Here is a 19,841-nt window from a genome sequence, read left to right on the forward strand (position 1 = left end):
GTCCTGTAACATTACTCAAACTTTAACCTGTAAGTGAGAATTCCTGTCAAGCTAGCAAGATCCAAGGAACTATTGTATTCATGTGGACGTAGTTCTACATTTTGTGATGATTTCTCTGAAGTTCAGAACATACCAAACTGGAGTATGTTTCCTGTCATAACAGTCGCCAAGGGCAAATAGAAGACTATACCAACAATAGCATACAACCATATTTTTATTTCAAAGCCAACCGATCATAGTACGGTCTATAAAAACGCTTCTGCGAGCAAAAAGAAATGGCAAAAGCTCTGAGGCAGTCTCACATTCCTTTGGTTTTTGATATGGGTCTTTTGTATAAGGCCCTAAAATTATTTGGAGTCAGAACGACAATTTGAAAGGGGTATTCATATGGAAGAAGGCATGCATTTGCTAATTCAATTTTGGCTGGAATTGGTTTCTGTACGGTGAAGCTGGTTTTCGACAGCTCCTGTCAGACGCTGCTGTACATGTTCCTGTTATTGCAACCAATATTATCATTGGAAAACACGTTGACAGTGGATTGATGGCGTTCAAGTCGTTTGATGAAGCATTGCACAACTGACTTCTCAGAAACTTGTGTGAAGGAACAATACAGATATGCTGTTAAAGTTCAGACGCATTAATAAAAATGCAAATACAGAATCATCAATGAAACAATTCTGTTAAGTCATTTCAACGCACATATTCCAACTGCTTGATGGATTCCTAGAGGAGTGTCGCAAGATCAATATCAACCAATGTGTGACATGGGCGAGGAATTTTGTTTTGACGGAGCTGTGTGGAGGCAACAACAGATAGACTCTAAACGCACTAAGATGTACCAAGGCTAAAAGTTCTGTACATCCAGGACTCCTTCCACCGACTGAGGACAGTTTAACTCTACATCTAATTAGATGTGTGGTTCATTAATGGATATGGAGACATGCAACATTATTGTCCTGCCTTGTCAGACGTTGTATATGAATATGATGGAACTGAAGCCGGTCTCAGGCCAAAGCTGATGAGCCTACCCGCTGCATCGCCAGAGTTGCTGAATGACCTAGTGTGCGAGTGTTTGGTTTGTAATGAAACGTGTGTTTGTTAAGCAAATCAACAACCATGTACTGAGACCTGTTTTACAGTGGTAACACGTCTACCAATATATCAACAATGACATTAAGCCACGAAATAGATAGCTCTGATGATGAGAAATAAACATTATCAATCTTACTAATTAGACTAAATTTTGAATCAGCTTCATATTTATATTTTTAAAAGTTGTTACTAATATGTTGTATACGGTTGTGTGCATACATGATTCTCGTATATAAAAATCATTATGTTCACTGTTCCGAATTGTGATGTTGAGGAATACATTATTTCATATCAATATGATGTTAAAGAAAATTATGTCACACAAATAGGAAAGGAAGAGATGTATATAAAGTGAAACTCCAGTGAAAGCTTATCTACTTTATGTTGTGAAAATATTGTAGAGAATTAGTTTCTTTTTTATCAGTATTAAAGGTATTTATATAATTTTTGTATATATAATTTTGTTAATGAATGTATAGTTTAACAAACTATATATGATGTAGTTTCATGTCGTGATGTTAAGTTATTTTATGATGATAATTTGATAAAAACACTAATGGTTAAATAAACAATTCATCTTCATATTAAGGGACAAAATATGTAAACGTGTGACTATGTCGTATACTTAAAACAGTGTTAGAATAGTAATCATTTTATAACATAGAATACATATTATAAATAGAATAAACTGGAATTAATGTATATTAATAGGTGACATACTGTTTCATGTGTATACCAGTAATACAATTAGTTTTGTGTTTATATTATGTTGAATATTTTTTGTTGGATAATACTACAACACGTATGATAATTCTTCAGCCATATTGACAGCTCGTTTAGCTGCCATATTGAAATTGTAGTTGTTGCGTATATTTCAGATTGTTCAGATGTTAACACCATAATTATAAATATAAATTTATTTATAAAACGTTTGTTAACAAAATCCTGGATAAAGTGCTGCTAAGAACCTCAGGATATGTCTCACATTGACCCCACCCAATGTTAGTTACTTCTAAAAAAAACTCAAAACATATTAGAACATATTGTTTATCTGAGTTCATTTATTATATCTGACATGTGACAATTATGAAAACTTCATTTCATGTATTTAATTTGAACATATATGTTAACATATATGTTAAATAACTGACACATTAACATTTTTTGTTATTTTTTTTATCAACTATTTTATGAACAAAATATATATTCACTCTTTATAACATGTTCCATTGAATCAAAATGTTAATACTTATCTAAACATTTATAACAGTTTAAACAGATAAAAATAGCAAACATTTTACGCATAAGTCTTTTTTTCATTTTTAGTTGTTTTTTTTTTTTAGTGGCCATCTTAGACGCCATCTTGGATTTCTCAGTCCCCCAGCCCCTTTGAACAAAATGATTTTTTATTTTGAAATCTAAAGAGCTTGACAAAAATGTTGGTTCCTAAATATGAGAGTTATTTGAGACAGTTTGCTCTACCATTTGTCATGCATAATTGGGAGCTTCGATAGGAATGAAATTATTGTAATCGTTTCGACATCCGATTATGTAAATTGAGTTTTTTGCTGACAGTGTTTTAAAAGTTTAACAGGAAGGATTTAAAATCAATATAGATATAAACGGATAGAATAACAAAAAAACGGGATTACACATCTGTGTTATTGTATTATTATTATAAGCACCGGACTTATTTGTCATCGAGGTAATTGTGTCTTTTACAATAAATTTTGCTGTTTGACAAATCCTGTTAAAGCACAAATAGAGGCATCAATTTAATGTACAGATGAATTTCAGATTCAATCGATATTTTTGCTACGTGTCATCATATAGTTTTGTTCGATTCTTTCGTTGAGAGGTGGCTTCATTTCTTTGATCACCGTTGGCTAAGACTGAATGTGGACGTCATTTTGTTCAGTTGAAGCCGCGTGATCCAATTCTTTTTAGATAAGAAAAATTGGCCCGGCTAAGTGGGCTGATATTATTGATATTGGCCCACTAGATACGAATATCGGCCCGCTCGCGACGTCACTTTGTTACTTTTATAGTAACGATATGTAATATTTAGACAATAACACACGGCAGAGCTGGGCCGAACGTCTATTATCGACCCGCTGCTGACATAACGGCCCGAGGGCCTGTTGAGTATATCTATACTCAAATAGATAATTCAGCAGTGCAAATTATATGAATTGATTTGTGATTTGTGATTTAATCACATTTTCACAAGTTATAAATTAATGAATTTATGGCTTTTCTCGTTGGGTGTTTTTATGCTCAAATACATAACAAATCTATTACCAGCTATATTAATTGATTCGTAATTGAATCACAATAACACTTCATATGAGGTTCAAAAATGGTAAACTTTTACTAATTTTTGGAACTGTGATTAATTAATAATTTGACATCACTGTGTTTGTGTGTTTTTCACATGCAATGTCAATTTAAAGTTTAAGGGGCATTTGAATGTGTAATATTCCCTTGTTTGTTTTTCTCTGCTTGCACACTTAAGTAAGTGTGGCATATTTATTTTAATAAGCTATTGCAATTGTTGTGTGGTATTTACCTCTAACATTACAGTTGTAACATGTGTCCGCAATTTCTTTCACGCATTATATTTATTACATAAATTTTAAAATTAATCGTGTCCAACTAATGGATATGGACACGGCGCCTGTATTGGCGCCCGGGTGGCCAAAGCAATTGTAGTGCAACGGGAAATTCACGGTAGCATCACGCCTGAAGCTTTGACCGAAATCCTTGATATACGACCGACCATCTAGTCAAATGTGGAGTATGATTGGATTCAGTAAATCTGAATCTGGGACCATGAATAAGGTGGAAAGTGAGAATGAGGGGAGGGTGAAGAAGAGGGGTTAGAGGCAGTTGTTGGGTCAATCATCGTACCGGACACCTTTTTGGGCTTGGAAGAAATAGAAAGTGAGAATGAGGGGAGGGTAAAGAAGAGGGGTTAGAGGCAGTTGTTGGGTCAATCATCGTACCGGACACCTTTTTTTGGGCTTGGAAGAAATAGAAAGGGTGACGGCAGCTATTGATAGTGCGTCCCTCAGTGGACCTCATGCATCATAAATCAAATCATCTTATGCTAAGGTTGTGGATCAGGGGGCTTGGTCAAAAGTGATACAACAAAGGCCAGAGGTAGTGTGGCATCAGGGGTCAGTGGAGCAGTCTGTACAATATCGGACTATGACATCTGCGCCAATGCCACTGGAGCCCATGTCTGTTCACAACCAAGCTGCCCAGTGGGGTGTCAGCAGGGGTCGTAAGAGCATCCTGTACAGTATAGGTCTGTGACGTCGACACCGTATATACCATTGAATCATTATCTGCAGTCTGGTCCAAATTAGGCTATGGCTCAAATTCACGTGGCACATGGGACGTACCCTATGAAGTTCCATGCCAAGGCGCATGGGGCACAAACTGGTCAGTATCAGATCATGACGCAGGTGCCGGTTCCGCAAGCGGGTCAGCTTCATTACATGTAAATGGGCGGTCAGAGTCAACCGACCACAACTGACATATATGCTCCCTACCGTACAATCGGGGTATGCAACCGCGACACCGGTGGTACCTTCAACGCAGGTGGACAAGGGCCATGCACTAACTCGTCTTGCTTCGCGGTCTGCTGCACATGCGGCGCGTGGTGCTTCACACCTGTTCAGCAGAAGTCTAGACTGCAATCGCTGCCCAAGGCGCTGGTTAATGATGGCCGGATAGGCTGGCAAGTTTTTTCACCAAATTTGAAAAATATGCTGGTATTTTCGAATGGGAGATGCTGAGAAGCAAAATTACTTGTTTCTGTGTGTCACTGATAAGGCTAGAGAGAACTATGCCTAAGTCATGGACCGGGAGGTGGAACTTGGCTACCTAGAGGTAGTTGACAAGCTTGAGAGGAGGTTTGGTTACCGACAAGGGTAAAATTTTCGGGTCCGAGGCAGGGACAAGGGGAGTCAGTAGATGACTGGGCGGACAGGGTGTTGACCTTGGCTGGCAAGGTCTTTAAGGATTTGCAAGAGGAATACACGTCGCAAGAATCTATATTAAGGTTCTTCATGGGAGCAAAAGAAAGAGAGGCTGGGGAGCCGGAAGTGGTTCCGGCGGTGGAATATGTAAACATTAAGACTGCAGAGAGAGGGCTGCAGATGAATGGTTCAATTGTGGGACAAGTAGCCATCCAACTGGGGGACTCGTTTTTTAAGAGAAGGTTTATGTAGCCCCTAATGAAGATTGCATGTTGCTCGAGCTGGATTTCTTGAATAGGCATTGAGCCACTGTCGACATCGTAGTGGCCACCATGTGTTTAAATGGCCAGGTAGTTCTCATGTCTCAAGAAGGAGGATAAGTCGAGACAAGAGTGGCTAATGTGACTGTCGCTCGTACTGTTATCATTCCACCATACTCGCTGACCATGGTTAAGTGCTCTTTGATAAAGCCAATAGTCACTTTTGAAATTCAGTCTGAGTTCGGTGAGCTGATATTACCTATGTCACTCTATGTCAGGGAAGCTGGATTTAGTCTGTCAATTGTGAACATGTCGGGTCACCATGTTAAGCTGTAGACAGGAAAATTGGTTCGAAGGACAGAAGAGGTACGTTTAGTGAGACAATTGCCCGAGGTACTGACCTCAATAAAGTTGGTACGGAGGCGGCAAAATGGGATGAAGTAATCAAGGTGCCGGACAATCTCGGAGACCTTTAAGAACGATCGAAATTAAACTTGAGCGATGGGGAACAGCTAAAGGCGACTGGATTCTAACGTGAACTTGAGGATGTATTCGTTAAAAACGAGTATAATCTGGGCTATTGTACGGCTGTGAAGCATTGCATAGATACGGGGTAAGTCAAACCCATTAGGCAGAAAATGCATAGAACCCCGGTCGCCTTTGTAACGGAGAACTATCTTAAAAAGATGTTAGAGGCGGGGGTGATCCAGCATTCTATCTCAGAATGGTGCTCAGCGCCAGTTTTGGTTAGAAAGTTTGATGGGTCGGTTAGGTGATATGTGGATTACAAGATATTATAAGATCAAGGAGTCAGACAGGAAGAAAACTGCTTTCACAACTAAGTACGGGCTATTTGTGATTGTCCGGATGGCATTCGGTCTATGCAATGCATCGGCGACATGTTCACGGGTCGTAGGCTAAGTACTGCGGGGTTTGAACTGGAACAGTGTTCTTGCCTTTCTTGATGACATCCTTGCTGTGAACAAGACATTCGCTGAACATATGCATTCAATACTGGGGATATTTGCCAGGTAACGGCACTATTACTTAAAACCTGTGTATTGTGAGCTGTTTCAGCATAAGGTGGAGTTTTTGGGATGTACTGTAGGACCAGCGGGTTTTAGGGTTGTCCTCAAATGACGTAAGGGTGGTGTTTGACTGGCAGGTGCCAATCTGCTCTAAAGATGTAGAACGGATTTTTGGGGCTGGTAAAATACCACCGAATGTTCATACCGGATTATGCCGGAAGAACGAGGGCACTGTATGAAGTATCGGTAGTTAAAGAATATAAGTGAGGAATAATCAAGATGCGGCTTTCTTGATTTGAACGAGGACCTGGTATATGCCCCAGTTCTAGGACTTTCTAATCTGAGTGACCCTTTGTACTTGACACCGATGCTTCTGATAAAGCGATTGGTGGGGTTCTCAGTCGAATTCAGGCAGGGGTCCTTAGGGTTATTTGTTTTGGGTCAATGCGCTGACTAAAGAATATTTTTTGTACCTCGAAAAGGAAATGCTAGCGGTAGTGACGTTTACTCCACAGTTTCGCCACTACTTGCGGGGACGCAAAAGGTTGTTCATTTCGGAGCAAAACAGCTTGTAAGACAATGGCCAAGCCTCGTTTAGAAAGTCGCCCCAAGGTTCATGTTTTATATCCCCCACTGTATTCCACGTAGCACTGATAAACTCGCGGGCGCTCCTCTTTTATTGCAGGGTGTTGGCTGCGTGGCTAAGGTTATGCAGCCAAGAGGTAAGAGACAATATTCTGGCGCAAAGGTTTGACTGTCGGTGCGGCGTGGTTCGAGCAGATTGTTGTAAGGCGGTCCAGATGATCAGGTCGACTAAGTCAATTGAGTTGATGCAGAGGCGCGGACCAAATTATTGTATGGCGGTTCAGACAACTTATCAACTAAGTCAATTGAGTTGATGCAGAGTCGCGGATCAGATTGTGGTGTGGCGGTCCCGGCGACCGGGTTGACTCAAGCAACTGAAGCGATTCAGAGGCCCGGACCAGATGTTGTTTCACTCCGGCAACTGAGTTGATACAGGGACCCGCACCAGAGCGGAGTGTGGTTGCTGAGGCTCGGGCGACTGTGTTAAGATCAGGGATGGATTTGATTCAGAGACCCGCGCCATTCAGTTGTGCAATCGAAGGGGCCAATGTGATGGCGTCGGCTCGAATGACAGGGTCGATTCCGGAGCCCGGATCTCTGGCGGACGAGTCTAAATGGGGCGAGGACAAGGAATCCGCACCTGGGGTTCCCGAATGGATTTCGGCTAGGAATGAGGAACTTACCACGTTCGACAGCCATTTCCATTTGGACAGTATTTGTAAGGTTACCAAGGCTAGCTCTATTGATGCGCTGGTGGGGCATTACATGGGGCCAATACCTCAGGTACCGGTGCGGGTAAATGGGTGGATTTCGGTTTTCTGCGATCCACTCAACTACCCAAGGGAATATCCCTGCGTCACTGGTTTCAGGTCGGCTGTTGGGGTACATCATAAGGCGCCTCCAAGGGACGTTAAAGAGGAAGGACAGGTAGATAGGGAATTGAGAAAAGATGTGGTAGTAGCACTGGGAGAGATCGGGTTGGACCTATCTCTGTGCCTGCGAGAGTGGTGTAGGCAGAAGGAGATGTTTGAGGGGATGTTGGAGCTGGCTTGCCCTAGGCGACCAGTGATCTTGCATATTCCGGGACGAGGCAATTACACTTCTAAGGCTCGTGCCCTTGCCCTCCGTCTTATGTGGAAAACGTTAGTCCCACACAGAGAATACATCTGCACTGTTTTACAGTAACTTTCGATCAGGTTCTGAGTTTGTCCGCCGCATTCCCTCGGTGCTACTGTAGCAGCTCAGGTCTGGCCGCGCGCTTTGATGAGGTGCAAATGTCAGCCGTGCGAGGTATTTTGGCCGACCGACTGTTGGTGGAGACCGACTCTCCCTACTTGCGGGTCCAGAGTAAGAGAGATAATACTCCGACGTACGTTGGTGAGGTTGCCCATACTGTGGCTTAGATCCGAAAGGTGACCCTCGGGGAGATATTACGTACTAATGCTGAGAACGGCAGACGTCTTATAACCTGTAGGGGAGTCAGATGCTAGAAATAGTCTGTTTGCGAGTTGAGAGTCGACGTATATGCTACTTTTTGAGGCGCACTTTAACTAGAGCTTGACGCGGTCGGTTGTCCTGTAGACACTGGCCGAAGGGAATGGATATTGGAATGTGCACATTAGGATTTAGACTGGAATATATCCTGGGGTTACTGTTGGTCATTTGTAAGATAAGACTAAGGTCAAACAATGGAAACACGTGTCAGGATCCAGTAAGGTGGTCTATGCTTTAGGAAAATGTTTGGACAAGTATTTGAATGTGTGCTAGGATATACTCAACTGACCCAGGAAGTTATAATAGAAAGTGAAGTGAAGTGTGGGCTGTGCGGTAGGAATGGGTTTGGTAATACATTGCAAGCGTGCCCGGATTCGTTACAATTTATAAGCACGTTAGTGGACGCCATTTAGTTCAGTATAAGCTGCTCATACCCATGCTTTTCACAAATGAAAAAAAGACCCATCTCATAAATCATGAGAAGGATGAACTTGACCTTTCACTACTCAAAATGTGCAAAACGATTTCTCTACTTGGAAGCTCCAGTTGAGTTATATGTAAAAACGTGAGAAGGTCACTTATAATTACATAAAGTGTTTGTTTAATGTTTACCTGTGTTTTTATGCTTCAACTGATAACAGAAGGCAAAACAATAAGTTCTAAGTATACATTAAATAAACTTTTAAAAATGCGATTAACTTATACTGTTATAAATATAGTAAATATAGACATGTATTTTTGTAAATAAAAATAATACATAGCTTTGCATTAACGAAAAATGACTGTATACATGAATTGTTTTTTTATGTTGCTGCATACCATAATATATGTGTTTAAGGTATCCAACTGAAGGAAATCTCTTGACAGTATTACTTTCTTCGACCATACCTTCGTAGAATTCGAAGGCATAATAAAGAGAATCAATCGATCTACGTCAAGACTACCGATCAATCCTTTAGAAATTGTTTATGGACCAGTCAATGGTCACGGCATCAAAAAGCATTGCCTTATTTCCGTATCACAAAGAATCCCCATCATTACATCTTAGCATCGATATTTTTTTAATGAGACTAATACAATCGTCGGTGAACAATTTAATAAAGACGCCGTTCAATGTATTGCTTCGAAAGTTTATCATATTTAGTTTCTGAAAAGCATATTTTAATGTCTTGTTTATGTGTGAATAAATACCTTATCTACAATATATGTCGTTAGGCGGATTTTTTTTACTTTAACTATAATTAAGTTAGTATTTTGCAAGCCATGCCTTATTTATAAGACAAAAGACATACGCATACGATCTTAAGCTTACTGCCTCTGAAGATTGCTATATTACAACATTGACGATATTTACAGAGGTAAGTTCTATTCCATTAACACAGCTAAAAAAAACTTGGGTATTATTTAATGTACCAGTAGTAAGAGAAGTAACTCTAGAAACCTTTATCAAAAGACATGTTTGTTTCATCAACTACGTTTATAACATAACATAAACTATAAGCATCAATGCCTCGGAACGGTGTATGAAAGATATTTGGTATTTCAGCTTCGAACAAATCTTCAGTAAAAACACGGAGCAGGTTCTCGTTAACCGGCTGCCTTAGTTTAAACATATTTATTTCTTATGGCGTGAACAATATATACAGATGTTACACAATATAAGCAGAAAAGGATTGAAACGAAAGAAGCACGTTCTTGTATAGTTTCTCTCCTTAGAATTAATATTTACACATGGAAGTGGCAGTGTTTAAAGACTACACATTTCATGATATATGCCGGTAGTAACAAGACGGGATATAAACATTTAAAAAAGTGAGGTGATCAAGGTAGGATGAAGGATTTTGGTTGTGGGTAAATGTCAAATAAATGCAACGTCGAGTCGGGATCGGACTGTTATGAGAAACGCTTAGATTCGGTGATGTATTGTTGGACACAAAGAAAGATAGTAGAGTTATCATCATCGTTTAGGGATGTATTGCCAAAGAGTAGCGTATCAATGTCTACAGGACTTATTTATAATTCCTACGACATCGTTCATTAACTTTGTCCGTATTACGCTATACTAAGAAGAAGTGGAAGTTAGACTCAATATCTCCACAGCGACAAAGAGGAGAATCAATAATATTGTTAGCGTAAAGGTGCTCATTAAGGGAACTGGATTTGGTCCTTAAACGCGTGTGAATGACTTGAGAATGCCGTTTACCTATGTAATAGTACGATGGTGTTATAACTTTATTCCTGTTATGTTTAGATTTAAATGCATTCAACGATTCACAATTTTTTAACATCATCTGGTAGGTTATTCCATTTTCGAATGACTTCGGGTACGAATGAATTTTAGTAAAGGGTTGTTCTAGATTCGGAAGTACGTAAGTCATTAGCATTGCGAAAATTATACCTAGCAACAGATCCAACATGTTGGGGTACGAGGTCGAATAAATACTGTGGGGTAATCGAAATTTGCATTTTGAAGAATAATGTTAGTTTATGTTTGTCATGGCGGTCATGTAGCGGTTCCCAGATAATTTCCTTATGAAGGTCAGTTAATGAAACTAGTTTAGACGATGCACAAGCGATTCGCGCTGCTTCATTTTGAATTTTATCAATTTCGTTTTTTTCCGCTTGGATGCCATTGTCCCATATCACATCTTAATATTCTATAAGAGGTCGAATAAACGATATATTAATTATTTCAAGAGATTTCCAATCAAGTGTGAACATTTGTTTTCGCATAATATTAATTCGAGTCCATGCTTTTTCTGGTATGTATTTAATATGGATGTTCCATTTACAGTCTTTAGAGAGGAAAACCCCTAGATGTTTGTGGGAACCGACCTCTGGTATTTGTTTAGATTCTATTGGATCATCGATAATAATTTAAAGGGAAGTGTCATCAGCAAAAAGGCATAGATTACTTTTGATGCCGTAAACAATATCATTAATAAAAATTAAAAATAACAGAGGCCTTAATATGGAACCTTGGGAAACACCGGCTTCTAATATTGCCCAGTTAGAGACTGCGCCTGGAAGTACTACGCGTTGTCGTCTTTTATGAAGATAATTAGTTAACCAGGAGAGTAACTTTCCTCAAATGCCAATTGCATTTAGTTTATGGAGAAGACCTTTGTGCCAGACCTTATCAAAGGCTTTACTGATATCAAAAAAGACAGTTTTTACCTCTAAACCATTGTCGATGGCTTTACAAAACGTATCGTATATACATGTATATGTCAGTTGGTTAGTAGTTGAATCACCTGGCAAAAATCCAGACTGAAAAGGCGTAAGTAATTTGTTACTAATGAGGTGATTATATACGTGTTTGAAAATGATTTTTTCGAAAACTTTTTCCATTGTATTTAAGAGTGAAATTGTCTTAGATATAGACCGTACGCCGACTCGCCGGCGTCCTGTTCCAATTATAAAACGATCAAAATAGTAAAACGCATTCAAACAAAGATACCAAAAATTGCGAACTATATGTACTTAATCAAACTCTCAAAGTACAATGATTTCGGTGACCAGTTGTCTTATGTGTATGCTGTACACCGTCTCACCGATGGCCTGCTCTATCTTTAAAACGACTTAGCAAGGCATTAGTGGCCAAACGCCCAGTGACCAATGTCTTGCTTTCAACATTTGTGTATTAACAAATACAAAATTTAAAAGCACCTACCTCCATACCATAACAGCCATCTTAAAAAACTAAAATGACGGAAGGGCAATATTTTCTCAAATACGAATACCAAATAGGCCGTAAACTCTTTACTCTTTCTTTATAAGAAAAACGTTATTTATTACATACCCAGGGCTCTGCGAGACCTTCCTTTTTTCGTCTCACACGGAGCTGTAGATAAATCCCTACGACAATAAGGGAAATCACTAAGTCAATAAACTTCCATTGATCACTGGAAGATGCAATAGTGCAAACTTGGATCGCTCCGGTACGCTTTTGCAACCCCTCTTGATACTGTTAATGTATGTTCTTATAAATCCATGTGTATATATATCCTGTTCTTGAAAATAATCAAATATGTTGGGTAGGGCGTACCAGCGTCCCAGCGGGACGTACGTTACAATTATCTATCCCGTCCGTGCGTCTTGGTCCTGATGACATTACCTACTTAAGATTTCAAAAAGATTGTGTGATCTTTTGCATGTTTTCTATATTCATCGTTTATCCTTTTTGCTTCCGAACCACTTTTTATATGCACTAAAACTTTTTGCTATATTAATAACTGCACGGAATACAAACATTTTGCAGGCACAGTAAAGTGGTTTTCTGTTCCAGCGCAATTAAAACTAGATGGGTCATTGCACATAGACATTTGTTTACACCTTTGTTATTAACTTCTACAAATAAATAAGTCTTCCGCGAGGGACTTTTAACATGGTAGCATTGAATCTGTGCTATAGACCAAGCATTCAAAGAACCATGGGTGCCTCTGGGATCGAGGTGTCACCTGTATCCCGCTAGAACCCCAAGTAACACCTCTCTTGGGCGGAGAGCACATAATCAAGGCTCAAGTACAGTCTTCGAATTATAACATGTATACCAATCAATAAAACATTTATCTAATAATATCTCAATTGGGAAGTATTCATATAGCAATATAACTATATCCCTAACCATTACATTACCACCGAACTCTTTGGATCAAAATTGTAAATGTGGCGAATAGTCGTTTAGCCGGGGTAAAGTTGATCCGCTTTGGCTTGAATTCAAAGTTTTCCCCTGAAATATCACACAAGTCCGCCCTAGAGATGCACTTTACGAAAATAAACTTCGAAATACATACACAAGCCTTCAATGGAATGACAAGATTGGAACACAAGTTTATACATAATTCAAATCAATTACGTTTTTGAAGGTTACGACGAATCAATACGGCTACTCCCTAATAATTTACACGACGAATTATTAATGGCTCCTAAAATATGAACAATATCATAATCATTTAGCTTATTTATAAGGTTTGAGTTGTTGTAAAGCTTTAACAGAATGAATAATTTACGCTGATCCTAATGCACGAATATTGTTAAATTTTCATAAATAAAATATTAAGAAGTTGTAAGTTTTTTTGTGCATCGATGCCGTAGATTATTTTCCAATACCTCTATCTATCTGTCTATATATATACTGTCTAACTCCCCTTTCGGGTATTATCGACAGGTGCGCAGTCAGTGCAGGTAAAAGTGTTAAAAGTGAAAAAGTGAGAATGTTAAAAGTATGTTAAATTTATTATAAGGTGAAGTGATTTAAGGTTAAAAGCTGATAAAAACATGTCTCCCAGAGTTCAAGGTGCAGAAGGGGAAAGCAGGGACTGCTTAAACCCTTCAAGATCATGATGTAAAACTGTAGTGGCGGGGTGGTTGTTCTACATCACAATAGCACTTGGGAAATGAGAAAACTTATAATAATTTGCAGTGGTATTGATCTGTCTGTAGGAGAGGGGATGCATGTTACGAGTGAATCTGGTGGGTCGATCGATATAAGATGGTAGGGGCACAGCCACTAAACCTTGAACAATTTTGAAAAACATTATTAATGTTGTGTTATTTCGTGTATCTTGTAGGTCTGCCAACCAAGTTCCAGTTGCATGGAGGTGACACTGGCATACGGGGTATAGTTGTGTTTGACCCAGCGGATTGCTCGACTCTGTATATTTTCATTTTTTTGTATATTTTTAATGTGTGAGGACTCCATATAAACAGCAGCAGAACACGCGCCGCAAAAGTGAAAGCACAAGAAGAGTACATCGAAGCAAATAGGACCGTCAAGCGAAGTATCAGAGAGAAAAGAGGAACTACATAGAGACGCTTGCAAAGAGGCGGAAGGGGCAGCCTATCAAAACAGAACTAAAGATCTGTACTCCATCACCAAAAGATTAGCAGGAAAGTTTGCTAAGCTAGAGAGGCCAGTAAGGGACAACAATGGAGGAGTTATACCAGATGATGAATGGCAGAAAAAGAGGTGGATTGAGCACTTCCAGGAGCTACTCCACAGGCCTGCCCCTGTGAACCCATCGGAGATTCTGCCAGCTACAAGCGATCTGCCAATCAAATGCTGCACTCCCACAAAGGAAGAGATTAGCAGCGCCATCAAACAATTGAAGAACGGCAAATCTGCAGGACCTGACAGCATACCGGCAGAAGCGCTTTAGGCTGACGTTGAGACCAGTGTGGACCTACTACACCCGCTCTTCAGCAAGATATGGGAAGAAGAAGAAATCCCAACAGAGTGGAAAGAGGGTTACCTCATCAAGCTTCCCAAGAAAGGCGACCTCTGTTCTTGTTCCAACTACCGAGGAATCACGCTGTTATCCATCCCAGAAAAGGTGTTTCATCGCATTCCTACTGCACCGAATGAAAGACGCAGTAGACCCTCATCTCCGTGACCAACAAGCAGGCTTCCGAAAGGAGAGATCGTGCACGGATCAGATCGCAACCCTGCGCATCATTCTGAAACAATCCCTGGAGTGGAATTCGCCGTTGTATTTCAAATTTATTGACTATGAAAAGGCGTTCGACAGCGTTGACCGGGAGTCCCTCTGGAGACTTCTGAGACACTACGGAGTGCCAGACAAGATCACCAACATCATCAGGAAGTCTTATGAGGGAATAACTTGCAGAATTGTTCACGGCAGACAGCTCACGGATGCCTTTGAAGTGAGAACTGGTGTGAGGCAAGGCTGTTTACTCTCACCTTTCCTGTTCCTGCTGGCCATAGATTGGGTAATGAAGACACCAACGGAACAGAAGCGGAATGGAATTCAGTGGACACTCTGGGAACAGTTGGAAGACCTTGACTTTGCCGATGATTTGGCTCTTCTCTCCCACACCCAACAACAGATGCAGGAAAAAGACAAACATGGTAGCGGAAAACTCAGCTAAACTGGGCCTCACCATCAACAAAGCGAAGAGCAAGGTGTTCAGGACCAACGCATCAAACAACACACCCATCACATTCAAAGGCGAGGCGCTGGAGGAGGTGAACAGCTTCACCTATCTCGGCAGCATTCTTGACAACCAGGGATGAACGGATGAAGATGTCAGAACCCGCATCGGTAAAGCACGAACAGCCTTCCTCAGCTGAAGAACATCTGAGGATCCAGCGTAATTGGCATCACCACCAAGATTAGGCTCTTCAATACCATTGTGAAGCCGCTACTCCTCTATGGAGCAGAGACCTGGAGAACCACTGTCACCACCATAAAGAAAATACAGGTCTTCATCAACACCTGCCTCAGGAAAATCCTCAAGATACGCTGGCCAGACAAGATCTCCAACGAATAATTATGGAGAAGAACAAACTAGCAGCCAGTTGAAGAAGACATCCTTCAGAGACGTTGGAGGTGGATAGGCCACACCATTCGCAAGCCTGTATCCAATATGACAAGGTGGATAGGCGCCGTGACCTGGATGCAAGAACATCTGGGGGTCCAGCGTAATTGGCATCAGCACCAAGATTAGGCTCTTCAATACAATTGTGAAGCCGCTACACCTCTATGGAGCAGAGACCTGGAGAACCACTGTCACCACCATAAAGAAAATACAGGTCTTCATCAACACCTGCCTCAGGAAGATCCGCTGGCCAGACAAGATCCCCAACGAAGAATTATGGAGAAGAACAAACCAGCAGCCAGTTAAAGAAGACATCCTTCAGAGACGTTGGAGGAGGATAGGCCACGCCATTCGCAAGCCTGTATCCAATATGACAAGGCAATCCCTCACATGGAACACCCAAGCGAAAAGGAAGAGAGGGCGGCCTAGAAACACCTGGCGCCGGGACCTGGATGCAGATGCTAAGCAGATGGGCCAAACATGGGGGCAGCTTGAGAGACTCGCCCAGAACCGAGACGCCTGGAGGAAGCTGGTTGGCGGCCTTTGTCCCAGATGGGACCACAGGCGAAGATGAGATGAGATGAGATGATATGAGATGAGGACTCCATACGGAGGAAGCATATTCAACTTTAGGTCTAACCATGTCTTGTATGCGAGCTGGCGAATGCTGGAATTTCTCGTCTGTATGTTCCTGTGGAGAAAACCAAGATATTTATTAGCGTTATTTGTAATTCTATTTATATGGGTGTTCCAGGAAAGGTCTTTTGAAATGTCCACACCTAAGTATTTTGCATTGTCAACAGTTTCTAATATTTGTCCATGGAGCTTGTAGTTTAAAGACAATTTTGATTTATTTCTGGTTATGTTTAAAACTTGACATTTACCTGGGTTGAACTCCATGTCCCAAAAATGTTCTCATTTCATTAGTTTATTTAGATCTTCTTGTAGGGTGTGGCAGTCATGCATATTGTTGATTGTTGGGTATACGGCAGTGTCATCTGCAAATAAGCGATCTTGAGAGGTAATAGACTTAGGTAAGTCGTTTTTATAGAGAAAAAACGTAACGGACCAAGCACAGACCCTTGTGGTACCCCGGATGTCACTGGTACCTCGGAGGATAGTTCTCAATCTTGAACAACCCATTGAGTGTGACATATAAGGAATGATTTGATCCATGAGAGAGTATCCACACCATATTCCTGTAATTTGAAAAGCAGTTTAAGATGGTTCGATCACTTTGTCAATCGCTTTGCTTAAATTAAGCAATATTAGATCAGTTTGTTTTCCATATGTCATATTTCGTGCCAGGTCATCAATGAGTTGTAGAAGTTCTTTCTCTGAAACCATGCTGTAAGTCATAAAGTATGTTATATTAATTGAAATGAGCTGAAAGATTAGATGGAACTATATGTTCTAAGGATTTACATAAAATACCTCTGAATGTTCATACGATATGCTTTGCAAGTATGTTACTAATTATGAAGCTTTATGCATTTAACCGAAAATATAACTTATATGTTTATAAACTTAAGAAGACAAAACATAGTATTTGCTATTTTAAACCACACTGTATCTACATCATGTTCAACCTATTCGCGAACTATATAGGTTATATTACACTAATTCAGATTCCCATATGGTCCCATTATAAAACTGACAATTTTCAACGCATTTTTCTTGCCTTTCCTACGGATCAATTTTTCCGAACCTGGTATCATTTTAAAGATGGATCTGTCCTCTTCCAATAATTGCAATCAAAAACAATCTTATCGCAACTTCTAAGAAAGTAAATCGCTGTCGAATGCATCCACTGTAGAAAAACCTGTCTCGGAAGCCTAATTTCGACAAAAGCCCCACCCAATAGAAAAGACACCCCCAAAAGTTCATCTTTTTAGTAAGCTTCCAATCCCAGGCATCAAAGTACTCCAGACACATACAGGATATTACAAATAACCACAAAAGACATGTCTCACATTGTTAAATGGCTTTTATTCAAAAAGAGAAAAGGAACTCTTTAGAAATAGGCACTACTGTCGAATGGTCCACGGAGGGATACAAAATGATTTAGTGTAATGTAACCTTATCATCAACGTACGGAACAGCACGGCGTTTACAACATGTTAACAGAGTGCGAATTTTATAAATCAATGATTTTCTTACTAGACAGTTGGCGGGAAAATGTTAAAGAGTTAAAAGGCATGCATTAAATTATTATTTTTTAACCATGGATGTTCTAGATGAATTGGACAATTCGGAAAATGAAAGCGAAGAAGAAGCGGAGGCGATGACCGCGGCCGACGTACTTCTTAAACTCGAAGAGGTGTCTTTTTTATTATGGTGGACGAACCAGTTATCGAACATCTAAGAAATTACGTTAAATTACCTAAAAATTGAAACACTTAAATGCCAAAACAATTTGTTTTAACAAATGACTTACATTTCAATCATTGAATGATTTATTTGTAAAGTTTTCCAGCTAACTACCTTCAAGAATTCATAACAATGATTCCCTGATTATTGTCACCTCTAGCAGACAAAATAAAATGGCGGCCGATGTAAACATGGTCACAGCGATTTTCCTTGTCCAATTGGGAAAAGTACCTGTACCGGTCCAATTGGGAAAAATCAAGTCATGAAAACCTCAAAATTGGGAAAAATCGAGTCGTGAAAACCTCAACTTGGGAAATTGGTGTATTTGATTTTTTCCTCCCAAATACTTTTAAATTGATAACCAAGTGTTTTCAAGCTGTCAATATTATATAAACCTAGGTTCAAGCTATAGAGTTGCAAAGGGAAACTAACTAAATGTTGCTAAAAAAAAAAAAAAAAATTTTTTTTTTTTTTTTTTTTTTTTTACCTTTAATTGGGAATTTAAGGACAGCAATTGGGAAATTTGTATTTTTTTCGTAATTTGGAAAGTGCTGTTTACCGGTACTTTATAAAGAAGGAGGAAAATCGCTGGGTCATAACACACTAAATAGTTTCCCTATATAATTCAATGTAAAAGCGACAACTTTGAGCGAAAATAAATGCAACATTTTGCACATAGAGACCCCCATAACCATACCTTTTCTTAAAGGCCATTCTAAGCGGAATCGATTTATGCAATAAAAAAGATATGTCATGTACAATGCAAGAAAGAACTTGACACAAATCAAAATCGACTGTTTTTGCAACTTTTTTTTTTCGGCCGTTTCTTAATGGAATGTAACCTTTTCTAGTGCAATGGTTTACTATAGTCTTCACGTGTATCATATTTCAGGGATTCAGTAGTGAACACCTATTCATGCCCTACCATTATCTCCGCAAGATAACACCGGAATAATGGTAAAAAGTGTAAAACATGCCTTCCTGTCAACTATGATATTTTTTTAGAGAGTACAGCCTAATATGAAGCGATCATTTAGTGTATTGTAACCACATGACGTATTACCCGACACTTCATAAACACTACTCCAGTATATACCAAGTCACATGACTATCACGTGACCCGGACTCAACGAAAAAATCTGCGTCTGCTGCAATCAAAATTGCAAACGGAAATATGCTTTTTGGTTTGTAAATGCACGTTTTGATAAATGCATTCATTTTGTAATAGCAAAAAACACACAAAATGGTGTAAATAACAATAAATGCACTCCTTTAACCTGTTTTTGGCGCATTTGTTTCAAGCTAAATAGGCAAGTAGGTCATGGACTTCATGTGCGACCATTTGTTTATCAATGTGACGTCATGCGCACTTTTGCTTATGTGCATACAGAAGCAAAACAAAACGTCCAATAATAGGTGCTGTTCGATAACAGGTACTTACACGATAAAAAGATTAGCCTATTTTGCAACCGCAGTCAAAATCCTAGTCAGATATCCTCCAATTACATTGAATTGAGCGGTTAAGGAAACAACTAAAATAATTTCTGAATTAATTCAAAGAATGCCGCACTAAACGATGTACCTTTAAAGATTTATTTCATTCAAAATTGTTTATTTACAGCATGTTTAACCACGCAAAGCTGATAGTTCCATACACAAATGCAAATGACATAATGATATCCTCC

The 19,841-nt window shown here is 39.6% G+C and overlaps 1 protein-coding gene across 4 annotated transcripts in view; it reads left to right on the forward strand.

Annotated features, from left to right (window-relative positions):
- Window positions 1-17,926: 17,926 nt before the first annotated feature.
- LOC127838283 (DNA replication complex GINS protein SLD5-like) overlaps window positions 17,927-19,841 on the forward strand; it is a 92,057-nt gene continuing 90,142 nt past the window's right edge. For all 4 annotated transcript variants that reach the window (XR_008029756.1, XR_008029757.1, XR_008029755.1 and 1 more), the window contains exon 1: window positions 17,927-18,106. Coding sequence is in view for 1 of the 4 variants with exons in the window: in XM_052365929.1 (XP_052221889.1) it covers window positions 18,011-18,106 (96 nt within the window). In the remaining 3 variants the exon portion in view is untranslated. The remainder of the gene's footprint in view (window positions 18,107-19,841) is intronic.

The sequence above is a fragment of the Dreissena polymorpha genome, chromosome 7 (assembly GCF_020536995.1).
Source record: "Dreissena polymorpha isolate Duluth1 chromosome 7, UMN_Dpol_1.0, whole genome shotgun sequence".
NCBI classification, from domain to species: domain Eukaryota; kingdom Metazoa; phylum Mollusca; class Bivalvia; order Myida; family Dreissenidae; genus Dreissena; species Dreissena polymorpha.